At 34.4% G+C, this 25,485-nt stretch overlaps 1 protein-coding gene across 7 annotated transcripts in view; it reads right to left on the bottom strand.

The window, feature by feature from the left end:
- Nucleotides 1-25,485, bottom strand: part of COP1 (COP1 E3 ubiquitin ligase) — a 268,166-nt gene that overhangs the window by 109,918 nt on the left and 132,763 nt on the right. For all 7 annotated transcript variants that reach the window (XM_060132901.1, XM_060132909.1, XM_060132916.1 and 4 more), the window contains one exon: nt 178-321. In XM_060132901.1, coding sequence (XP_059988884.1) covers nt 178-321 — 144 coding nt within the window. The remainder of the gene's footprint in view (nt 1-177; nt 322-25,485) is intronic.

The following is a 25,485-nucleotide window of genomic DNA, read 5'->3' as shown; positions in this document are numbered from 1 at the left end:
AAAAAGCAACCCATGTCTATAAAAAAGATATTCTGACGTATCCTCTGTATACAATTAAAGTGTTCACCATGAATGAGTAAGGAGTCTCACGAAAAGGTACCATAACAAACTCATACTAATTATAGATACTAACTGTTATATACACACTGCATTAGGCCAAGGAAATAATGTAAATACCTGATTTTGGAATTGCAGGTCATTTCATTTTCAGGGTAATGAATATCCACCGCATCCTGAATGACTGTGCCATATTCATAGACTTTAATCTTCTTTGTAACCCCAGCAATTGCAAAGTAGTCACAATCCCGGTCAAATTCAATACTAAGGGAAAAAGTACATACGTGGGTCAGTAAGACTATTTACCTACCCTTGTGATGTTTACAGTGACAACATTTCAGAATTTGTTTTTTTCTATTTCTAAAGTGATTCTGTTTACAAGGATAATAGATCTACTTGAAATGCCCTCAAGTTGTACTAGACCTTATATCCAGATTAAGTCATTATCAAGGCATATAAAATTACAAGTGGTGGAGAACTGTGCACAGCTACACAATTCTGAACCATAGATGGTTCTTGTGTTCCTAGTAACTTGACATGTTTTTCAATTTGGCTTTAGTAACCATATTACAAACGACACACCCAACTGTCAAGGCTAACAAGTAATACTGTAAAAGTAGTGAGGGAAGATTCAATAGTTTGGCACATTAAAAATACGTCAAAAGAGAATTGCCAATAAATCTTTCCATAAATTCTAGCTATTTCCCTTCCTACCATACTGTGGGGATGATAGGATTTCACAATTTTTAAAGTTATTTAATAAATAAATGAGTACACAAGCTGAATTACTGAAGCGATTAAGGAAGAGGTGATGACAAAAGGATAAAATACACATAAGAATGGAATCTTTGAATAATCATTATGTTTCCCCCAATCCATTTCTAATCTCCCAATCAGATATGATCTCTCTGATTTATGAACCACAAACAAACAAGGGAAAAACTAAAAATCTCTCCAATTCAAGTTACTTAGGAAATTCATCCCTCTTACTGACTTTTTAATAGAAGTTTCAAAATAAGCTACTTCAAAGCAGAGCACAAGGCTTTATTCACCTTTACAGACCTCAACTTGGAGTCCTAAAAAAGTTGCTACATAATCAGCAAGAATACTAAGTGACCTAATGGAATTAAGAGTAAAATGAATCATCACATACATTATTTCTCAATGAGTTAAGCATCTTTCTAGAAGCTTATTCATAAAATTAGAGAATACAAAAGAATTCTTATTGATCTTCAACTAATTATATAATAATAATAAACATTCATTGACCACTCACTAACTATAACCACTGCACATATTAACTCATTTAATTCTCATCATAACCTATCAGATAAGTATTAATTTATCCACATTTTACACATGAGAAAACTGAGGACTAGAGTTGAGGTAACTTGCCCAAAGCATCTTGTAAGTGGCTAAAATGATATGCTAGTACTCTGCATATTTCAAGCATTTACTAAATGCATACAAATACCTACATGACATACTCTACTGCATAGATTAACTGTGATATCCTTTTACCAAAAAATATATGGTTAGTTAATAATATAGTAAGAATCTTTGCTAAGCTGATAATAAATAAGGAAAATAAGGACATATTAAGAATACTTCCCATAAAAATACACTTTTAAATGCTCAGTTTTCATTATAGCTTTAAATCCTTCCTTAATTTTATAAATTTTTTAAAGGAATTTGATTAAATGTCATTGACTATTGCACAATTCGGCAAATGCTCCCTCCAATACAGTATGACTATGTAGCAATGCAATAGATTTATCTGTACAACAATTTCAGCTGAACTGCTGTCTCAGCTAATGTCATCTGCCCTGCGGACTCTAATCCAGCATAACTGTATTGATGGCAACTATTCATCTATCCCAACTCAATTTATACTCACAGCCTCATTCCACAGAAGGAGAAATATTACTGTGTCTGTCAAAGGACAGAGTTAACAGAAATCCTATACTTAACAGGAAATTTTGTTATGGCTGAGACTTCAAGGGAATACCAGTTATGTTATCTCTAAATACTTTTCCTCCTCCTACAAACATGCATGGCTAATAAGTCAAAAACATTCCAAATGTTGTACGAGTAAAAGTCAACATGCCACTTCCAAATTATTTGTTTTTAATACAAAAAAAGTTTAAACACTAACTTATTAAAATAAAAGTCAAAAGATACTGCAGGAAGAAAACTGGCATATAAATTAAAATGCTGTCAAAGGAATGGATTTGATGATATTAAATAAGAAATTGAGTCTATTATTTCTTCCTTTGCTACCTCGTTATTCCACACAGCTCTCTTTTTTCAACAAAGTTATTTTTTAGCTATATCAGATCATTATTAACTCCCATACTAAAAAATTAACTTTTTGTTTTGACTTTACTGCTATCGTTTTCTTACATTCTGGTTCTGTTTTCTTCTTAATATGTTAGTATTACAAGGACCTAGATAGTATCCTTTCTTAATATTCTAGGATATTGAGGTTTTCTGTAGTTTGAAAACAAGATTTTAATAGAAATACTGATCAAAAAGTATAAAGAATAGTATTATTTCTAGTAAATTCTGGTTAAAAGGAAAAAGAAGACCAACAGCTTCCTTTAAAAAAAAAAATGCAAGTACTTCCACGTAATTAAGACTCAGAATTTAAGTACTTCCAAACATGAATCATTTGTTCCCAACCTCACACAGATTTAATCATATTTGTTCCCAAAGAAAACAAAGTTAGACTCTAGAAATAGATCATGGAATAACTCAAAAGAATAATGTAGTTTTCAGGTGCAGAGAGCTAATTCAAAATAGATGGGTTCTTATTTCACAATACAGTATTTCAACTGTTTTAATTTATGAAATCTGATAAAACAAAAATAATAAACAATGATTAGTTAGGCTGAAATAAAAACAAAAAGGTAAACAAATTAAAACATACTTGCTTGTGCAATGAAATTCAAAAAAGAACTATAAGAAGTCTTGTTATACAAAATTCATTTCTGCTATCCACTATCACCAGTAATAAAACAAGTGGTTTATGAAAGTTAATTGCAATAATAAATTCAGTTTCATAGAATTTTTTAAATTTAAAAGACATTTTGAAAAATTATATGAATGTGGACTTAAACATGAAAATAAACTGCATTTGTCTTTCACACTTGGAATGTTTCAACTGTTTTTAAAAAGTGATTTATTTAAGCAGTTATAAAATGTAATTCAGCTGTGGGAAACTGGCTATGTTCTTTGTCAAAAGGGCCATCAGTCACGTGATTAAGCATCAAGGCAACAGGCCACACAAGACACCTGATAAATGCATACATCTAGTACCGTGTAGCACAAAGCAATGTAAAGACGTCAATATCTCAAGAAGGGAATTTTGTCAGTATTCCCACTGTCATATTTTTATGTAATTATAAAACATGTATTAGCGAACAAGGTGAATTAATATCCCTGAACACTAGAATCCAATTTATCAAAAGAAAATGTAAAGTGGGGACTTCCCTGGTGGTCCAGTGATTAAGAATCCACCTTCCAATACAGAGGACACAGGTTCGATCCCTGGTCAGGGAACTAAGATCCCACATGCCGCGGGGCAACTAAGCCTGTGTGCCACAACTACAGAGCCCACGTGCACTGGAGCCCGCACACTGCAACTACTGAGTCTGCACGCTCTGGAGCCTGAGTGCCACAACTAGAAAGAAGCCCACACGCCACAACTAGAGAGAAGCCGAGCGCCGCAAGGAAGAGCCCGCATGCTGCAACTAAGACCCGATGCAGCCAAAAATAAATTTAAAAAATAGAATGAAATAAAAAACAAATTTTTAAAAAAAGAAAATGTAAAATGAACAAAGTTGTTAAAGGTCCAATTCATTACCATGTTAGTGTGCTCCAAGAGACAGGGGCTGCTATAATTTCAAGGAAACAAAGAAAGGTTCAGAAATGGCCTTTTTAATGAAAAGAAATGAGCAGACCTTTAAAGAATACAAACACAGGGAAAGTACTTAAGAATTGAGGTTATTCAACTGACCTTCTTCCAAATCAGTAGTACCTGCGAAAACTTCCATAACATAATTAACACTATGTGTCAAGCATTGTTTTAAGCACTTTACATAAAATATATTTAATCTTCAAATCTCTACTGTATAGATAAGGAAACTGAGGTATACTAAAGTTAAGTAATTTGCTCAATGTTCACTGGATAATTCCAAGTCAAGTCATCTAGTTTCAGAGTCTATGCTCTCAATCACTAAGCAAAACTCCCATTTCAATGAGAACAAAACAGCTAGTCTTCAAGGAACACACACAAAGGCAAGATAAACAGTAATAACAACATAAAATAATGGTACCTACTACATTTTATATATGATAGTAATGACATATCATAATTCATCCTGTGCAACAATTTAAATAGAGGGAGAAAAAAAGAGAGCAAAGTAGCCTCACAGGGTTTATAATTAGTGGGAAAATTTTTTTATTATTATTATTAAAATAAGCAAATGCCAAATGATAAGAACAAAACATGCCAGAGGAGTCAAGAGTCAATGATTACGAAGGCCCACTGGAAGAAAATGGATAATGCTTGAATATTCTCATCCATCAAATAACCAGCGTGCCTGCTATGTGCCAAACATTGACCTAGCTGATGGAAAACCAGGACGTTAAACCAAAACACATTTGATAAATTTGCATAAATATGCATTAACACAAACCTGGACTATTGCAATAGCCTCCTTACAAGTCTGCCAGTCCTGACTTTTATCTTTTCTAATCCATTTGAAGGACTGATATTAGGTAAAATTTCCGAAAACACAGCTCTATTCACATAATTATCTTCATTTACTACCATGAAAAATCCAAACTCCATTACCGAAGATCCTTCACAACCTGGCTTGAATCTTTTCTTAAAACTTATTTTATTTTAAAAAATACATATATGTATAGGCAATGGTTCAAAAAGTATAGAGAAAAGCAAGTCTCCCTCCCAATCTTGCCAAATAAGCACCCGACTGGCCTCCCTAGAGACAATTAATAGTTACAGTTTGTGCATCCTACTAGTTACCCTATGCATGAATAAGCATATATGTATTCATATTCTTTTTTTTAAACAAACACATTGGATGATATTGTACATACAGATTGGCACATCACCCTCTTCCCCCCACCCCTAATAGTATCTTGACAATCATGTCACATCAGTACATATTAGGGCTACGTCATTTTTTCCCCCAGTGGTTGCACAGAATTCCAACATATAGGTATATCATAAATTATTTAACCAGTCTAGCAAGGAACATTTACTATCTAGCATTGTTAAAAAATGCTGCAATAAAATAAATACCCTTCTATGTGTGTCATTTTTCACATATGCAAGAATATCCTTAAATATACCTGGATTATGAAGTGCTAGGTCAAAAATCACGTGCTTTTTAATATAGTTAAATAAAGCTAAACCTTTCTCCATCCAGATTAACACCACTAATAATTTCAATTTCGTCTCTGAATGTTCCATTTATTTTCTAAATCTAACTGAAACCCAGCTCCTCCCTGAAAATGCCGATTCCCCTAAAGCCCTCTCATGTTCCATGTTCAAATAGACTTGGAAATAAAGTCAGTGTCCTCCTTGCTATGCACAGCTTCTTCCAGCCATTCTCCCTCCTCCCTAAAACCTCCCAGGCTCAAAATCTCCTGTAACTTATATCATGCAATTTGATCCTTGTTACTCCTTCTACCAATGCATTAGTTCTTGGAAATTTTAACTTTCAGCTCAATAGCACTCTCTCCAAATCTACCCTTGTCATAATTCTTAATCATTTCAATAATCACATAGATGATTATTCTAATACTCTGGTCTATCAGTTTCTTGACTTTCCCTTCTCCAAAGATCTTTTATTCTGCTCACTTCCATCTCACACAACCATGATCATACCCCAGGCTTTTTGATTACCAATAACTTCATTCCCTCCATAATTTCAATATATGACACACTGCTTTCTGACAACCACTTCCATTTGTTCCAGCTAACTCGCTGGCTCCAACAATCCTTCAGACCTTGAAGCCCATGGGAACCTAAAAATTCACAGATTTTATCACCACTGTCCCTCCATGCCTTGCATATTCACTTTTTCTTTACCCACCACAAGTTATGTAGTCAATAATTAGGACTCCCTCACATATAACTCTGTACTCCTTTATCATTTTTAATTCTCTTATTTCTTATACCTAAGAAAAGTTTTCTTTGGCAAAACTCTAACCCTAGTTAAATCTAGCTCTCTACTCACTCTATGCTTGAACTGGCACAGTTGAACATGGCTAGAGAAAAAAACATGTTCTCCCATCACATTTTAAATGCATGATCACCATCCTCAGGTGGAGCCCTAACACTGCCTAGGTTTATGGTAAATTTCCCTTGTCCCATATACTTTCCCATTTGCTTAAAAGAAAGGTACATACTTTCTTCATTCTTCTCAAATTTCCCATATCTCTTTCCTCTCAATCACTCTCAACAGATTATTTTGCTCTCTAGTTTATCAAAAACAAACAAACAAAAGAACGAGAAGGTAATTTCCAAAGGCTACCACCATCACATCCTCTGGTCGCTGAGTGAAGGATCCACGCTCCTAGACCTGACCAACATGTCTACTTGTACACTAGATCCCAGCTTTCCTTGCTTACTCTAGGATTGCTTCCTCAATTCTCTACCTCTCTCCTATATCATTCATTTCTTCCATTCTCCTGGATCTTTCCAATAAGCCTTTCAATATGTTTTCTTCCTTTAAGTGAAACACAAACAAAACATCTCTTACAACCCTAATTCTGTTCAGCTACCATCCTATTCCTTTCCTTTCTGATTGCAGAAATTTACCAAAAGAGTTGTCCATACTCACCGATTCCAATTCCTCTCCTCCCTTTCCCTTTAACCCACTGGAATGAAGCTTTCACCTCCACCACTGAAAATGCTGTATCAAGGTCAACAATGACCTTCAGTTTGCTAAATCTAACAGTCAAGTCTGAGTTCTTATCTTACTTGAATATCAGCAACACCTGACTTAGATGATCACTCCCTCCTCCTCAACAGCGTTGATTTTTCTCCCACCTCACTGGCAGCTTCATCAGAGTATGCATTGTTCATTCCTCCTCCTGTCTCCACTTTCACACTCAAGTATCCCAGAGCTCAGCCCTTATCCCTCACCTCCTTTTAATCTCCATGGACTTCTTTGGGGAATCTCATCTAATCTTGAAGCTTTAAATATATACACTAATGACTATCAAATGTTTATCTCACATACAAGACCTCTCTCTGCACTACTGGTTCATGCCTACTTGACAGCTCCAATTTTAATGTAACAGGCATCTTAATCTGTCCTAAAATGAGTTTCTGAATTCCCCATCAAAATCTTCTTCATCTTATTAACTAACCCCATCCCTCTTTTAATTAACTTTAACATCAAATCTTTCAGCCCAACCTTCAAAATACACACAGAATCTAACCACTTCTCACTGCCACCACTCTCATCTAAGCTACCATTATCGCATGTCTGTATTATCATAATAGGCTCCTTATTGGTACCCCTGCTTCCATACTTGACCCTTACAATCTATTTTCAAACAGGTCCAATCAACATTCCTTTGGTTCAAAATCATTTAATGGCCTCCTACCTGGTCTCAAGAAAAAGGTAAAGTGATTATAAAACGGTGTATGTGATATGCCTCCCCCTCTCCCTTGTTCCAGTTACACTGGCCTTATGGGAAACCTAGGAAATTCCAAACCTAATCCCACCTCAGGGCCAATGCACCTGATAGTCTCTGACCCTGAAGTGGTATAATCTGTTTCAAACTTCAGCTTTCTACACTCTACCCCCTGTTTTGCTGAATTATCTCCCTCTGCTTTATTTTTTTCCATAGGATTTAAAACACTTATATCCTGTATTTTCTTTTAATACTTTGCCAGTTTCTTTTGCTTTTTTCATTTAAATATTCATTCCATCTGGAATTTATTTTAAACTATGAGAAGAGATGTAAATTTATATTTTCCCACATCGTTACCTAGTAACCCCATTTACTGAATAATCTCTTTTCCCCATTTATTAGAAATGCAGTTTATATCATATAAACTAAGTTCTTATAAGAATAACTGTAGACATTCTCTGTTCATGGACTCGTACCACACAGTTTTAATTACTGATTCATCAAAATATGCTATAGCATCTTGTAGGAACTAGTGTCCTTTTATTAACTGTTTTCTTCAGAATTTTCCCAAGCATCTTGTAACTATATTTTTAACACCAAGTTATTTCCAAAAAACAAAAAAATGTATCCTATATGATATTTTCATGGCAATCATGTTAAGTTTATACACTAATTAAGGAAAATAGTATTTTTGTGATGCTTAGCCTTTCCATTTAGGCATATGCTGTATCTTTCCTTTGTTCAAATTTTGTTTCCTCAGCAGTATTTTAAAATTTTTCTCCTTTTAGATCTCCTACATTTCCAGTCAGGTTTATTATTTTCTATTTGACAACTTTCCCCTAATTTTCCCATTGTAATTAGCCTGTGTGGAGTTTTGTCCCTTCTACAACCAGTTCAGATTATCTACATTGCCTACAAAATAATCTCTGTCATTTAAGAACCCAAGATTATTTGCAATAGATTTCAGCAAAGTAGTTCCTTATTACTTTTTCTTTCAGTGTACCTGTAGTTATTTCCTTAGTTTCATTTCTTATTTCGTGTACTTGAAGTTTCTCCTAGTTTTTACTTGATTAGGCTAACATGCATCTTTTATTTCTTTTAAAAAGCTTGTTGATTGAAAATCATTGTTTTTTTAAATAATTCATTCATTTTTTCACATTTACCTTACTAGTTTCCTTCTAGTTTACTTAGGTTTATTTTGTTCTTTCTCTAATATCTTCAGTTAAATATTTATTTTCATACTTCCTTCTTTATTAGTTAAGAACATAAAACAAGAAATTTTATTCTGAGCACTTTTAGCTGCATCCCATAGGTTCAAATATATAAAAGCTTCACCAAAGTGTCTTCACTTCCACTTTAACTCTAGAGTTGCCAAAACAGCTTTTAAATTTCTATGTGGTGGGTTTTTTTCTGTTTTCCTATTGAGTTATAAATGTCTCATCTTACTGTATTGTGATCTGCTATTTTTATTTTATTTTATTTTTGTTTTCTGTAATTTGACATGGACATTTTAAAAGAAGTCATCTTCTTTATATATGTTTGTATATATCTTCTAACTTGTTATGTTATTTAGGGCTTCTACAGTTTTATTTTTAGTCCACTCAATGTCTGGCCTGTCATGAACTAAGATCTGATCTGATTTAAAGTCTCATACAACTAGTGTTTTTATTTTGTCTTACAGTTAACAAAGAAATTTTCCAATGCATAATTATATTTACAACTACTTAAACTTCATCATGGACTGAATCTTGTTCATTATGAAGTGCCAGAGCCGGGGTGGGGGGCGGGGTATGGGGAGCTGTGGAGAGAAAATGAGACTTAATGATTTCTAGCCTGAAGTAAACCTTACTTTTCAACATTCACAGCTCCAAGTTTTAGGAACTCTTATATATAGTACAGATTTATGCTTCATATTATGATCTAATGTGAAAGTATTTCCCTTTGGATGGGAGGTTTAGCCTATTTACATTTATTTATCAAGGACATGTTTGCTTTTATTTCTCTTTTGTGATTATTTATTTATTTATGCATGCTGCGTTGGGTCTTAGTTGCTGCACGCAGGATCTTTGTTGCAGCATGAGGACTTCTTAGTTGCAGGATGCGAACTCTTAGTTACGGCATGCATGTGGAATCTAGTTCCCTGACCAGGGATTGAACCCGGGCTCCTCGCACTGGGAGCGTGCAGTCTTACCCACTGGACCACCAGGGAAGTCCCCAACTGCATTTTTAATTAAAAAATATCTTTGACCATTTGACTTCTTTCTGCTTTCTGTGTGCTATTCTCATAAATGGGAATTGTAGTATTTCTGTCTAGTGGCTATTTTTATGACTTTATGAATTACTATAGAAAGAAATAAAGGATTCAATGTATCTATTAAGTCTCTAATCTGAACAGAGGACAAAATTATTTTTGCCTTCCCTCTTCCCATCCTATTGATTACATTGATTATCTTAGAATATATATATTCAAAGATATTTTTACCACTCATTCTTGTGCAAGTGAAAAACCTATAAATAATTATCTGAGCATAGAAATGAATCCCATTATACATATAAAGACAAACTAGCCATGCATTTCTAATATTCACTGACTGTTTCAAACTTATTTATTGTAAGTAGGTTCAAGTATCTGACGACTCCATTATACTATCTAATGCAGTCATATCAAGAAATTTATGTATTAAAATATACATTAGATTTTAAATTATTTTCCTTTTATTTCTCCCTTATATTACAGTTAGGACACTATAATTTTTTTAATGTGTGTATAGGTTGCAATATCTATTAATTTTATTTCAGAAGAGCGTCAAGGCTCAAATAAAACTTTATTCCTGGATGTTGAAATTTGAATTTCATATAATTTTCACATGTCACAAAAAATTATTCTTTATATTTTCTCAACATGTTAAAAATATATAACTATTCTTAGCTTGTTGCTGTACAAAATTAGACAGTGAGTCAGAATTGGCTTGCAGGTCTTAATTTATTGACCCCTGTCTTGAATGAATGGATACACTTGAATTTATTCTGCAGGCACTAAAGTGAAGCCACATTTAAAGTCTACATATATATTTGTATGATTATTTTCATTAGCTGCTGGTTTTAGTTTTAATCCCATATAAAGCCACAAGATCTTGCTTTAAAACAACTATTTTTAAATTTTTAATTTTTCTGTCCCCTCTGGCTATCACTGAATAGCTAGAACAAATATGTACACTATCTGACATATATTCTGGAACAGTTTTGTGAATGCCAAGTGTTTACACTGTGATAAAATGTCTTTCTACTGAAGCATTTAAAATTAAAGATGCAGGCTTCCCTGGTGGCGCAGTGGTTGAGAGTCCGCCTGCCGATGCAGGGGACACGGGTTCGTGCCCCGGTCTGGGAAGATCCCACATGCCACGGAGTGGCTGGGCCCGTGAGCCACGGCCGCTGAGCCTGCGCGTCCAGAGCCTGTGCTCCGCAACGGCAGAGGCCACAACAGTGAGAGGCCCGCGTACCGCAAAAAAAAAAAAAAAAAAAAATTAAAGGTGCAACTTGAGGCACTTTAAGATCAATATACTGATTATCAAATTTTTCTCATCTAAGTCTACAGCAAGTTATAATTTATACTCACTTAAATTAACTTAGTTGTAGACTCTTCATCTGTCCTAAAACACCTTTTTGTGCACAGTATAACAATATCCTATGATAGATGGTGTTTATTAGAGAACTTTGGAAAATTGAAAATAACTTATGAAGCAAAGATTAACAGAAAGATTTTATAAAAACATCTACTAGAGAAAAAAACAATAGTTAAAAAACAAAATATCTTTTGTCCCCAAAGCTACTATGACATTTTGTCCTTTTTGCAATGTGTCTATATTTAGTAAAGTGGAGGGAACGATATGCAAGTAAAAGTTCCAATTCTTTACTTTTGAAATTGAAGTAGAAGATACATCTAACTTTTCAGTTCTGTATCCTTGGGTAGCATTTACAAGCAACCAATGAGGTTTACAATATTAAATCATTAATGTCACTGCTGTGATGCTTCATCACAAAACAATATAACTATGATAAAAAGAAACTATTCAATGCTACAGAGGGCTAATCTGAAGTGAAAATGCACAATCTAGAAAAAATTTCATAATGAATATATAAAAGTGTCTCCGCAAAATATCAGTTAGCCAGACAGACTTTAATAAAATCAGAAACTCATCTCATATTTCTTATAGAAACAAGTAGACAAAACCACTGAAGAAAAATGTAAAAGAGAAAATTTGACTCTTACTAGATTAGTCCTTTCAAACCATCACAACAGAAAAAATAGAGAGGGAGAGAGCTCTTGTTCTAAAATATTTATAGAAATACAAAGAATTTAGAATAGCAAACACAAATATGAAAAAGAGTATCAAAGTTGTAGGATTTGCATTACCTCATTTAAAGGCTTATTATAAAACTACAATAATCAACAGAGTGTGGTACCAGTCTAAGAGCAGACATATAGGCCAATACAATAGAACAGAGTCAAGAAGTACATTCATACATATCTGCTCAATTGATTTTAAACATAGAAGCCAATGGGAAATTCATCTTTTATAGAAATAATGCTTGGAACAAGTGGATATCCATATTGGGGGAAAAACTGAACTCCAACCCCCTACTTCACAATCTAATAAAAATTAACTTGTGGAGTTCCCTGGTGGTGCAGTAGTTAAGAATCTGCCTGCCAATGCAGGGAACATGGGTTCGAGCCCTGGTCCAGGAAGATCCCACATGCCCTGGAGCAACTAAGCCCGTGCATCACAACTACTGAGCCTGCGCTCTAGAGCCCACAAGCCACAACTACTGATCCCATGTGCCACAACTACTGAAGCCCGTGTGCCTAGAGCCCATGCCCCGCAACGAGAAGCCACCGCAATGAGAAGCCCACACACCACAACGAAGAGTAGCCCCTGCTGCTGCAACTAGAGAAAGCCCGTGCATGGCAACAAAGACCCAACGAGCCAAAAATAAATAAATAGATTAATTTTAAAAAAATAACTTGAAATGGATTATGGATTTAAATGTGAAAGCTAAAACTATTAAAATTATAGAAGAAAAAAGGAGAAAAATCTTCACAATTTGGGGCAGATGAACATTTCTGAAGGAAAGAGCTTAAATCATTTTTAAAAACTGATGACCTGGAATTCATAAAAATTAAATATGTTATTTGAAAGACACCATTAATAAAAAGGCAAGTCACAGACTCAGAGAAAATACTATCAATACATATTTCTGATATCTAGAATACATAAAAAATTCTGACTATTCAATGCTATTAAGGGCCTGATTTTTAAATAATAGGCAAAAGATTTGAATAGATGTTTCATAAAAGATATACAAATGGCCAATATGCACATTAAAAAGCATTAGTCGTATGGGAAACATATAGTAAAATAACAAGGAAATATCACTATATACCCACAAATAAAAAGACTGATAATGCCAGGAGTTACTGAGGATTTGGGACAGATGGAACTCTCTTACATTGCTGACTGGAATGTTAAAATAGCTCAATCACTTTGGAAAACAGTTTGGCAGTTTCTTAAAATGTTAAGCACAAACTAATCATACAGCCCAGCAATTTCAATCCCAAGAGAAATAAATATGAATGTGAATATCCAAATGACTTGTATGTGAATATTCATAGCAGCTTTATTCATAATAGTCAAAGATTAGAAATAACTCAAATGTCCATCAACACATGAAGGATAAACAAATTGTGGAATATTCATTAAATGGAATATTGCTAAATAATTAACTAACTACTGATGCAGAAAACATGGATGAATCTCAAAACACGCTGAGCTAAAAAAGCTAGACACACAAGAGTACATTCTGTATGGTTCCATTTATAAGAAACTCCAGAATGACTAAACTATTCTATGATGACAGAAAGCAGATAACCAGTGGCCTGGGACAGGAGTCTGGAGAATTAAAGACAAAGTGGCAGGAAATAAAATTTTTGGAAATGTTCTGTATTTTGATTGTGGTTTATACAATTGCCAAAATTAAAACTTAACACTTTATTGTATGTAAATTGTACCTCAGCAAGGGTGATTTTTAAAACTACCCAATTTGTGATTCTACATTTATTAAACTTAAGTTATGTAAATAACAGAACAACAAATTAAGCCCTCTCAGAGATGGATCAAAGAACAGTGTTTTATAATTTTAGATGCTATCAACAAAAATTACCTATTAATGTGGGAGAGGAAAAGGTAAGAGAAAGAATGTAAACACAAAAACCATTAGTAGTAGAAAAGCATCCGTGTTTCAAGATTAGTATGATATAGTTAATCATAATAGTGCAAGCTTTTGTCTTATTTCAAGGCATTTTTCAGCTCCACTTGATAAATAATTTTTAAAAGACACATAGGAAACTTTGCGCTGAACAAACCAGGATTTGTTATTAAAAGAGTACTAAAAATCTGTAGTTGGGCTTCCCTGGTGGTCCAGTGGTTGAGAGTCTGCCTGCCGATGCAGGGGACACGGGTTTGTGCCCTGGTCTGGGAGGATGCCACATGCCGCGGAGCCACTAGGCCTGTGAGCCATGGGCGCTAAGCCTGCGCGTCCAGAGCCTGTGCTCCGCAACGGGAGAGGCCACAACAGTGAGAGGCCCGCGTACCACAAAAAAAAAAAAAAAATCTGTAGTTATCACTCAACCAATCGACAGGCTGAGTGATAGATCATTTGTGCTAAGTAATATGAAGCATATAAAATAGCTAGTCATCACTAAGAGATCAGAAAATCCGATACAAACCCCTTTTTTTACCATAGATACACTAAGGCCCCCCCCCAATATGACAGAACTTTAATCAAATGTAGTATGTCCTTAGAGCCTCAGCAAATCTACGAGGTCAGGAGTCAGCTAACCTGTTCTGTAAAAGGGTCAGAGAAGCTGCGCAGTTCTCTACTGAAATGACTCAACTCTGCTGTTGCAGTTCAAAATCGGCCATAGGCAATATGTAAAGGAATGAGCATGATTATGTTCCAACAAAACTTTACTTATGGATGCTGAAATTTAAATTTCATGTCATTATTATAAATCATGTTACTGTACATTATTATGTTATTATTTTTCTTTTGATTTTTTCAACCAATTAAAAATATAAAAACCATGCTTAGTTCATGCGCCACTCAAAAATAGGTGATGGACCAAATTCGAGTCCCATGGGCCATAGTTTGCTGATTCCTGTACTAGGTATGAAAGTCAGTATTTTTCTTATTCATAATGTCTTCTTTTATATAAGTAAAACCAGTGCAAAGCTTGAAACTTACAAATACCAAAAATTTTAAAGTAATTACAAAGAAATATGAATTTTTTCATAATACATTTATACCAATGGCAGTATTTACATTTAAAATTACTTTTAAAGGATAATAGAATAGTATTTTCTGGACATTGTCTATAGACATACGTGTCTATTGCTCTAAGACAGAGTATGTGCCCAGTAAATATTAGTTAAATACATTTCAGAACCAACTTTTGATTCCCTATGAGTGTAATCTGTCAAATGTAATATATTCCTTACTATCTTTATATGAACACACTGAGCATAGTAAGGTGAACAGCCCTACTGACATTAGTTACCACACTCACTCTATTACATCTCAGTGATTGCAGAGTCTGTTTAGATACGGCAAACCACTTGACCTCATATTAAATGGAAACAAACTGCTTTATTTTTTAGCTCCTATTTGCAGTTTCATCATTTCTTCCCTTTGTCAAGCTAAGAGCTATCACTTCTTGCTGCTGTCATTGAACCTATCTATTGAAATTTCCCTTCCCTTTATAATTTGAAGAGACACAAACCAGACAACTAAGATTACAGGGGTTGTATATAAAAAAGTCAATAGACATGAAGTAACCCAAGAAGCTGGCCATTTGTGAATGTATGAGCTTTAGTCATTAATTTAATAGCATTTATTTTGTTCTAAAGCCTTTTTATTTTTCATTTCAGCCTTGGTTACTGACTACGTTTTAGCCATATGAGACTGCCACAGGTTAAATTCTGTATAGGTGAAGTGTAAGCATAATATCAAACTATTATGAACACTAGATTTAACTCAGATAAAGGGGAAAAAAATCAAAATAGTACATGTGTACAACTGCTCCTAGAGTAACAGCCATTCTTACCTAAGTTTTAAATGTCTGATGTTAGCAATATATAGGCAGATTACCACATCTAAGACAAATAATGGTACACTGAAGTTGCCTTTGTCAAATATTTATATTATAAAACACTTCACCAGATTGTTTTCTGTATACTGATATCATAGTTATTTCTAAGTTGCAGTAAACTGCAGTCCTACTAAATTCACACTAGTGACAAGATGGACAGAGACTTTGATTTTACTTGAAGGAAACCAGAATGTCACCCCCAAATATGCCTCTTTGACATACAAATTATTTTGAGCTGAAGGCAACTAAAAGGCAGCAAATGAAGAAAAAGCTCTCTCCATCCTTCCCCTCTTTCTGCCTAAAAGCAGGGTATAAATGCTCTTTACTGGACACTCTAGACTCTTAAAAGCCCACAGATGGCACTAGAGGAATCTGCAAACAAATTAGTTCCCTCTGTATATTTACCTTCCCACAGCTTGCTGTCCTTGGAAGCCTAAAACTGCTTTCCTCTGTCCTGTCTTTATTCTACGGATTATTGTTGTTTGTTAAAGATGCAATGTAAGCCAGAGTTCTAAGCCACCTCTCTGAGTTACTCACTTCCCTGCGTTTCTCCCATGTATATATGAAATATAAATATTAATAAACTTCTGTTTTTCTTTTGTTATAGGGATCCCAGCCAAAATCTCAGAAAAGTAGATGGAAAAGGATTTTTCCTCCCCTACATAACCTCCTGATTAAGTCAAAAGTGCAAGAAACAGTGAATAAAGAGATTACATTTAAGAACATATTTTTTTCAAATTTTAAAAGGTTCAAAACTTCCCTCTCAACCCCACAAAATGTGCACCCTACTTACTGGCAGCCCAGTGACTCACTTCTATATCAAAGTGAGATGGTCCTCCAGCAAGAGTAAGAGTAGGCTTCCTTTTAAGAACTCAGCTTTGCAGGTTAATTATTAACATGAAATATCAATATTTTATATGTTAAAGACCTCAATCCCAATTTTCACTATAAACTTTGTTCACCAAAAATTACTACAACAACTTGGAGAGAAAAAAAGATACTTTATTTGTTCTTGGTTCTCTAAGCTAGAGTCTCCCTATCACTGTGCAGCAGGTAAAACAAATTAAGTTAAACATGTGATTAATCCCCTCTGTCCTTAGGACAGTTGATTATAAGCTGGTTCTCTAACCCAGCCCTCACTCAACTGTTCCAAGAACAGAAGGAATAAATGTCTTGGTACAAATGCAACACATTCACAGCACACTATGACAACTTATTGGTTAGGAAACTATAGACTAAATGGGTTTTTTTTAACCTTATTTTCTTTGATTCATGAACTATAAAAAATAAATAATGATGGTCTTCTCCTAAAGCATTAAAATGATAAATATTTCCTATTAGAAGTAAATTTCTTCTACTGGAAGTAAATATCTTCTTTGTAAAGCTCTTAACCTAAGACAGTGTCCCCAAAGTGCTGTCTCAGACTAGCAGCATCAGTATCTCCTGAGAATGTTAGAAATTCTTGGCCCCAGCACAGACTACTTCATCAGAAACTCTGGGAGTGGGCTCAGCAACCTGTGTTTTAACAAGCCCTCCAGCTATGTCTGAGGCCTACCAAAGTTTGAGAACCATTGTCCTTAGGCATGTTGGTAAATCTGAAACAGTAAGAATATTGCCTAACATTTACTTAGTAGTTACAGTGTGCCACACAAAATGCTAAAAAATTTCAAATAAGTTCTCATTTCATCTCATTTTAAAAGGATGAATTGAAACTACTGCTAATTAGGCTAGATAGCTGAAATAAATAAAATTATTTTTTTAAACTACATGAGATTTCACTCATTCAAATTGGTCTTCTTTGTCCCCATTCCAAATTAGTAATTTTACTATAAAGATTTACAAAGGTCTTCCCCTATAGAGGTATTCTCTTCTCTATCATTCAACACGTGTGAATAATTACATTCCCTTATTTCTCCTCCACATGTTTTATCCAGAGAAGCTGCAAACCAAGCTTTATCTTCCCCCTAAACTGAAGCACGTACAATGATAGCCAGCCTTTAACAACAATTACTACTTCTACCACAAACTTTAGCAAGACATTATGAAAGACAGGATTTTGAACACAATGAAGTAACAGCAAAAAGTATATTAATGGCACTTCCTATCTTAAAAATCAAGTAGAGAAATAATAATCTATAGAAATTCAGAAGAAAAAACTTAAAAGAACCACTTCAAATACTTCCAGGAACCTGAAAGTCATAGCCTAAAGTGAACTCCCTCTTTAGTCAACTCCCTCAGCATTTTATCAGATCCCCACAAGCATTTATTATTTATTTTTTACCTTGCATTTTAGTTTATTCTACAACTGAGTCAACAAACAGGAGAGTCCATTAGATATCAGGTAAACTACCCAGTGTTACAAGTACAAAGATGAAAAAGAATTCCCTGCCAAAGGTGCAATTACCTCTCTGACCACCGTCTCCATAGCACCCCCGCCCCCGCCACTTGCTCTCTATTCTCACAACCCTTCATTCTTGTCCTCTACAAAGGTGATTCCACCACTTCTGCCTCTTTCTCAGACCTCTCCTATCTTTATTTCCTTCAGTATGCAGTTTAAATTCCACGGTTCATAAGTTTAATCATTTTCGTCATCTAATATCTTCTTTCACAGTCAAACATGAACACTAACCACCCTTTCTACCTGTCACTCTGAGATGACATATGGAAAAAACTCTTAAGCATGGCATAAACTCTTAAGAGAAGAACTCCTTTATCTCCTTGTCACTAAATATACAAACATGCCTGCCTTTGAACCCATTCTCTGCTCCTTCCCTCCTATTATGGAGGAGGAAGTGTCCTCCCTTCTAATGAAAGCAAAAAGTCTTACTTTGCTTTGGATTCAATCCTGCACATGATCTAATTCTACAAATTATCTCATGTTTCCTCATTGGTTTTCATGGCAATAAAGTCTCCTACTTTTCATTTTCATCTGAGAACCTTCTTGATCTGCTTTATGGGTTCCTCCTCGCCTACCTGATCTTTAAATGTTGGAGCTCTATGAGTCTACAACCATGATGTCAATTATCAACTGTACAAATTCCCATATTCATAGACCTCTTCTCTGTACAACCAAAGAGCCTATGCATAATCTCCCATGTGCCTCCTTACCTTTAAACCTACTCTTCTTCCAGTATCCCTATCTCTGTAAATAACACCAATATTTTTCAGCCGAGCTCCTCAAGCTTAAAGCCTGGAAGCTATCTTCCTCTCCTTCAAGGACAACACCCATCAATCATCAAGTTTTGTCTACCTTAGTCTCCAAATATTTTTTTAAATATTTATTTATTTATGGCTGCATCAGGTCTTAGCTGCAGCACGTGGGATCTTTCATTGCAGTACGCAGGCTCTTTGCTGTGGCGCATGGGCTTCTCTCTAGTTGTGGCATGTATGCTCAGTAGTTGTTGTGCATGGGCTTTCTAATTGTGGCATTTGGGCTCTCTAGTTGTGGTACGCAGGCTCAGTAGTTGTGATGCATGGGCTTAGTTGTCCCGGGGCATGTACGATCTTAGCTCCCTGATCAGGGATGAACCCGCATCCCCTGCGTCCGAAGGAAGGATTCTTAACCAATGGACCACCAGGGAAGTCCCAAGTCCCCAAATATTTTTTAAATACTTCTTCACCTAAGCCCCACTGACCTTACCCTAGTACAGGTCACAGGCCATCATCATGTACTGATGCTATGCCTGGCCAGTTTCAACAATCACCTATATATTGGATCTCCCTACTTCCTATTCTTGCTTCTTTCAAATCCATTCTCCATGTTGTACCCACTAGATGCTTTCATAGCACTTACAACACTTTATTCTATACATTGGCTTATAGGTTTGCCTTTCCACTATTCTGTGTATCACTCTTATTTGTACTCTCAGCACTTAAAATATCTGTTATGAATAGGTACAATTTAAAAAAATTAAAACAAAAACAATATCCTAGAAAAATACAGGTGAACATATACATATAACTGATCTCAGGATTACAGAAAATTTTTCTTGATTAAAAAAAAGAAAAGAAAAACTAGAGCTTAGTTTTAAAACTAAGAAGAGCATACGGCAACGACCTCCCGATGAAGCCTATTCCACTTCTACACACTGCTGACTACAAAGATCTTCCTTATATTAACCTTAAAATGTGGCTTCCAGCCGTTAGTCCTACTTTTATCTCTTGGTACCAAACAGAACCATTCTACTTCCTCTTTTACTTTGATTATTTGAAGAGAGTCATAGGTTAACAAACTCTACTCTTCTCCAGGTAAATAATTTTATCATGAATAAAAGGCAGCATTCTAATTCTAAGCCTTTGTTGTAGGCATCTGTTTTATGTTCTGATTAGTGACAAACTTACTAGTCTACTAAAATCTCAAATGCTAGCCTAACTAACACTTTCTTTGTGGTAATAAGCGTAAAATGATTTGAGTTTATGGTTTCACTATGTACTACTGACCAGCCTCAGCATAAGCAAGGGCAAAGGAAAATAAACAGGAAAAATAAGAGGAATTGAGATGAGAAGAGGAAAAAGATAGGAAAGAGGCTATGGGGAAGGGAGAGGATGTAGCAATTTCTAACGCTTAAACTTAGACTGTGTGTATTTCATCTTTAGCCTGTATCTTGAATTGTCACAGAAGTAGGAAACTCATTAACACATGCTGACAATCTTGGACGCTTCTATTTTAAGTTGTTAACATTAACTTATTTTTCTGTCATGTGTCATTGGTGATTTACAGACTTCTTTTTTAGCCTAGGGATACTTTCTTCAAAGGAATACTTATCAGAAAGCAAATATGTAAAAGCAGGTTAAGGTAGACAACTGCTAGAGCCCCGCCTGCTCTGGGTCCTCCCAGAGCATGCAGCATGTTTTCCATTCATTCATGCATTCATTCAACAACTATTTACTAATGGGCACCTACCATGTGCCAGGCATGGAGATGCAGCGGGAAGTAAGGCAGATAAGACGCCCTCCCTGATGAAGCTTCAAGCCTAGAACACAATTTTTTAAATTACTGCTTTAAAAAACTGGTCCTGGGCCAAATTCTGAAGAAAAAAAAATCCTTTCCTCTGCACTCCCACTCCTCCCATTTCTCATCAACCCCAGATGGCCCGATAACTCTTTAGACAATAACAGAAATATCTTCTGACAGAAAGAGAAGTGCATAAGTCATCCTAAAAATCATACATCCTTACCAAGTAGTTAATTACCTGGAGACAACCTATTTTTAAGTACAAATTTAAAACTCACAGCATTCTACAATAAAGCATATATTAAAAGGTACCCTAAACCTGGATCAGCACTGTCATTATAAACTGAAGTTTAGTAAAAAAAACAATCCTTATAACTGGCTACTGCAAAAAAAATAAATATTTAACTTGAATACTTTCAAACTATGGCAAAAGTGACACTGGAACGTCATATCTATATTAAATTAAAAATAAAAAATTTTCATTATCGAGGCCAAGTTAGACAAGACAGTAATAAGGATACAAAGTATCAGAAACTCAAAAGAATTACTTCTTTTGTTTGTCTCAAAAGTAAAGTGCTTTCAGAAACTTTTCCCAAGGTTTCAACAGATCCAGAAGGGACAAAAGAACAGCAGAACACAGGGCCCAGAATGCCTTAGTTCAAATCTTAGTTCTGTCATTTACTAGCACTGTGTTGATCCTGGACAAGTTAGAAAATTTCTCTCTACCTCAATTGCTCATCTGTAGAATGAGATTAACAGCAATGCCTTACTCCACAGTAAAGATTAAATGAGTTAGTGAAATACTTACAAGGTCATGTAAAATACTTACAATGGTGTCTGAAGAAAAGTAATCAAACACTACATTACCGGCAGCAAAAAAATGCCACAATATATAATCATTTTCTTCTTATGAATTTACTAATGCCTGATGTAAGTCTATTTCAAGAGTTTGAGAAAATATAAGCAAAACTGTTAAGATAATCTGTAAACTACAGAGGGAGTGTATAACAATTTTAACCAAAACAATCTAGGTATGCAACGTTCAAACCAAGAATTCAACAGCCATTGCTACTAAGTATTCAGTAAGTTTAAACAATACAGTTTCATTCCTCTCTGGTGGTCATGAATACCTAATTCAAGAAAAAAATGCAAAATGTTCCATTACTGCTATGTGTAAGAAAAGTTCTCTATCCTTTCTATTATTTGGTGACGTTAACCTAGGACCATCTAGTATTTATGAGAATGAACTTCACTATAAGCCACTGATTTCCATACCTTGTCTATTGTCTATTAGTTGAGACATTGTCAAAGTAAACAAATGCTGCCACCTTGTGGACTCATGAGTATGGTGTTAAATAACCCAAAGTGATCCATAAGCAAAGGAAGACAAATTTTAAAAGTGAAAGTTTCCGGTTCAGCTTTTTCTCTCAGTGAGATTCTCACTGCAATAAATGACCAATACTAAATACATGTCATGCCATTTTACAGTAAGAATAATTTATTTTACAATGTAATGAAATAATGCACCAAATTCAACATTATTTGTCATCTCTAACAAGCCTTCACCCCTCTTTCCAAAAGAAATTCATTAAATGTCCTAATTTGCAAGGAATTAAAAGTCTTTAAAATGAATTTATTATCAATGATGTGTCTGAATGTGAGAAACTAGAAAAAGCAAAAAATCACCAGGATTGTGAAAGTTTCAAAGTCCCTTCAATACTATGGATACTATGTTCCTCTGCTGCTGCCTACTATAGTCCTTCAAGCGTTCTGCCTGATAAACTTCCTGAATTGGAAATTTTTCCTTCAGAAATGTTAATTCAATGTAAATAGGAGAAAAGAATGGATGTCAACATGAAGATGAAAAAACTAAAGGTACCTTTAAATTTTTTATTTTGCTTGACATATTTTGATATAACTAATCTCACCTTCAGTAAGTTATTTTTCTAAACTGAAATCTTGTCTTCTTATAACAGTAAATGTCTGCCTCAGAAAACATAGCACTCTGATATAAATGTCTTTATATGATCAAGGTTTACTTATTTTTTAAAAAACAAAATTACATTATATCAAGCTAAAATGGCTTTCAGGAATGAAGAATAGCTAGCTCTTACTCTTTTTTGAATACCTAGAGATGTATAACCAATCCTACATTTTCTAACTAGAAATGCTGCTTTTGTAATATGAAGTTAAGAAGGAAATTTTTATTTTGTTTTTGGTTTTTTGTTCACTTTTAAATGGAGAAGAAAATACAATATAGGATGAATTCACAATGGTCAGGGACATTAATTGTTATTACAACAGAGTTCTAATCTGCATTACATTTCAGTTGGGTAGAGCCATATAATTATAAGTGTGTACATACCAGATCAGTATTATTTCTTCTATAAAGGCACTGAAATAAAATTGAGAGGTCTCCTGAATCCAAGCATCAAAGCTGGCCTGTTCATGATTACACTCCTAGCCTCTCCCACACTAGGTAGTCAATGAATTTTTGTTAAATAGGTTAATTACTAATTTAATTAATTAGTTAAACAAAACCCACAATTTACTGCATTTTAAAACTTTAATCACTCCAGTGCCTGATTAGGAAAACTTACACTGCCAACATATAGAAAAATAAATAAATGTATGATTTTTGTCTTGTTACCAAGTTAAACAACAAGCTTGAATACAATAAAAGATTTAATGCAATAGTCTCTTTAGCTAATGGCCTGAAGTTCAAGATCAATATTCATATACATAAATAAAAATCTCAGTCATGAAAATGGAAAAGCACATGTAGTTTCAGTAATTTTTAAAAAGCTAAAAATTGTCAAATTCCTGATACACATCAAAAACATTTTTTTTAAGGCTTCTTCATTCTATCTAGAAAATTTGAACATGGACTAGCAATTTGATGATTCCAAGGGACTACTGCTAATTGTGTTAGAGGTGATAAAGCCCCGTGGTTATACAATATCCATATTTTAAGACATAGAGATTCTTAAGAATCTACAGTTGAAATGACGTAATACCTGGGATTTGCTTCAAAATACTTAAGCAAAGAAATTAGGAATGAAGAGTATAAACAAAGCAAGTATAGCAAAATTTGGATCACTGATGAGTCTGGGAGATGACTGTATAAAGGATTATATTCTTTCCATCTTTATGTATATTAGAAAATTTATTTAAAAATTTTAAAGAATGGTCAAGATGATGAAGATAAAAATAATATAAATTAATAACAAAAAGATAACTAGAAAACCCCAATATTTGAAAACTAATGTCTCAGTAATCCATGAGTCAAAATAAAATGAAATTTGAAATTTAAAAGATTTTTGAAATGAGTGAAAATGAAAAATATCATATCCTTGATATAATAACAATAAACAATCTAAAAAGAAAATTACAGAAACAATTTCATTTACAGGAGCATCAAAAAAATATTTAGGAATTAACAAAGGAGGTGACTTGTACAATGAGAAGTACTAAACACTGCTGAAAGAAACTAAGATATAAATGAAAACATACCCCATGTTCATGGACTGGAAGGCTGAATATTATTGTCAAATACTACCCAAAGTGATCTACAGATTTAATGCAATTCCTATCAAAATCCCAATGACTTTTTTTTTCAGAAATAGAAAAGCCCATCCTAAAATTCACACGGACTTCCAAAGGACCTGAAGTAGCTAGAGGACTCATACTTCCTGATTTCAAAACTTACTACAAAGCTACAGTAATCAAAAAACATAGATAAAAACAGACATATACACCAATGGAATAGAAGAGAGAACACAGAAATAAATCCTTGCATATGTGGTCAAAGGATTTTTGACAAGAGTGCCAAGACCATTCACTGGAGAAAGGACAGCTTTTTCAAAAAATGGTTCTGAGAAAACTAGATATTCACACGCAAAAGAATGAATTTAGATCCTTACCTAAAACTATATACAAAAATTAATTCAAAATGGATCAAAAACCTAAATCTAAAACCATAAAACTATTTTCACAACTTGGGATTTGGCAATGATTTCCTGGATATGACACCACAGGCACAAGCAACAAAAGAAAAAATAGACAAATAAGACTTCATAAAAATTTTTAAACTGTATGCATTGACAACAGACAATATCAAGAGTAAAAAGGCAACCCACAGAATGAGAGAAAATATTTATAAATCTGATAAAGGATTAATATTCAGAATATATAGAAAGCTCCTGAAACCAACAATAAAAAACAAACTCAATTTAAAAATGGACAAAGGACTTGAAAAGACATTTTCCCGAAGAAGATATACAAATGACCAATAAGCATGTGAAAAGACATTTAACATCAGTAATCATTAGAGAAATTCAAATCAAATCTAGGCAATCAAACCTAACCTCATACCCAGCAGAATGGCTACAATCAAAAAACCAAAATAAATACTGGCAAAGATGTGGAGAAATTGGAACCCTTAGGCTCTGCTGGTAGAAATGCAAAATGGTATAGCCCTGGTGGAAAATAGTATGGCAGTTCCTCAAAAAATTAAAAATAGAATGACCATTTGATCCAGCAATTCCATTTCTGGGTACATACCCAAAAGAATCGCAAGCAAGGTCTCAAA

Source organism: Lagenorhynchus albirostris, chromosome 2 (assembly GCF_949774975.1).
Source record: "Lagenorhynchus albirostris chromosome 2, mLagAlb1.1, whole genome shotgun sequence".
In the NCBI taxonomy this organism is placed as follows: Eukaryota; Metazoa; Chordata; class Mammalia; order Artiodactyla; family Delphinidae; genus Lagenorhynchus; species Lagenorhynchus albirostris.
Note: the sequence above shows the minus strand (reverse complement) of the source record. Positions and strands in the feature narration are given on the sequence as shown.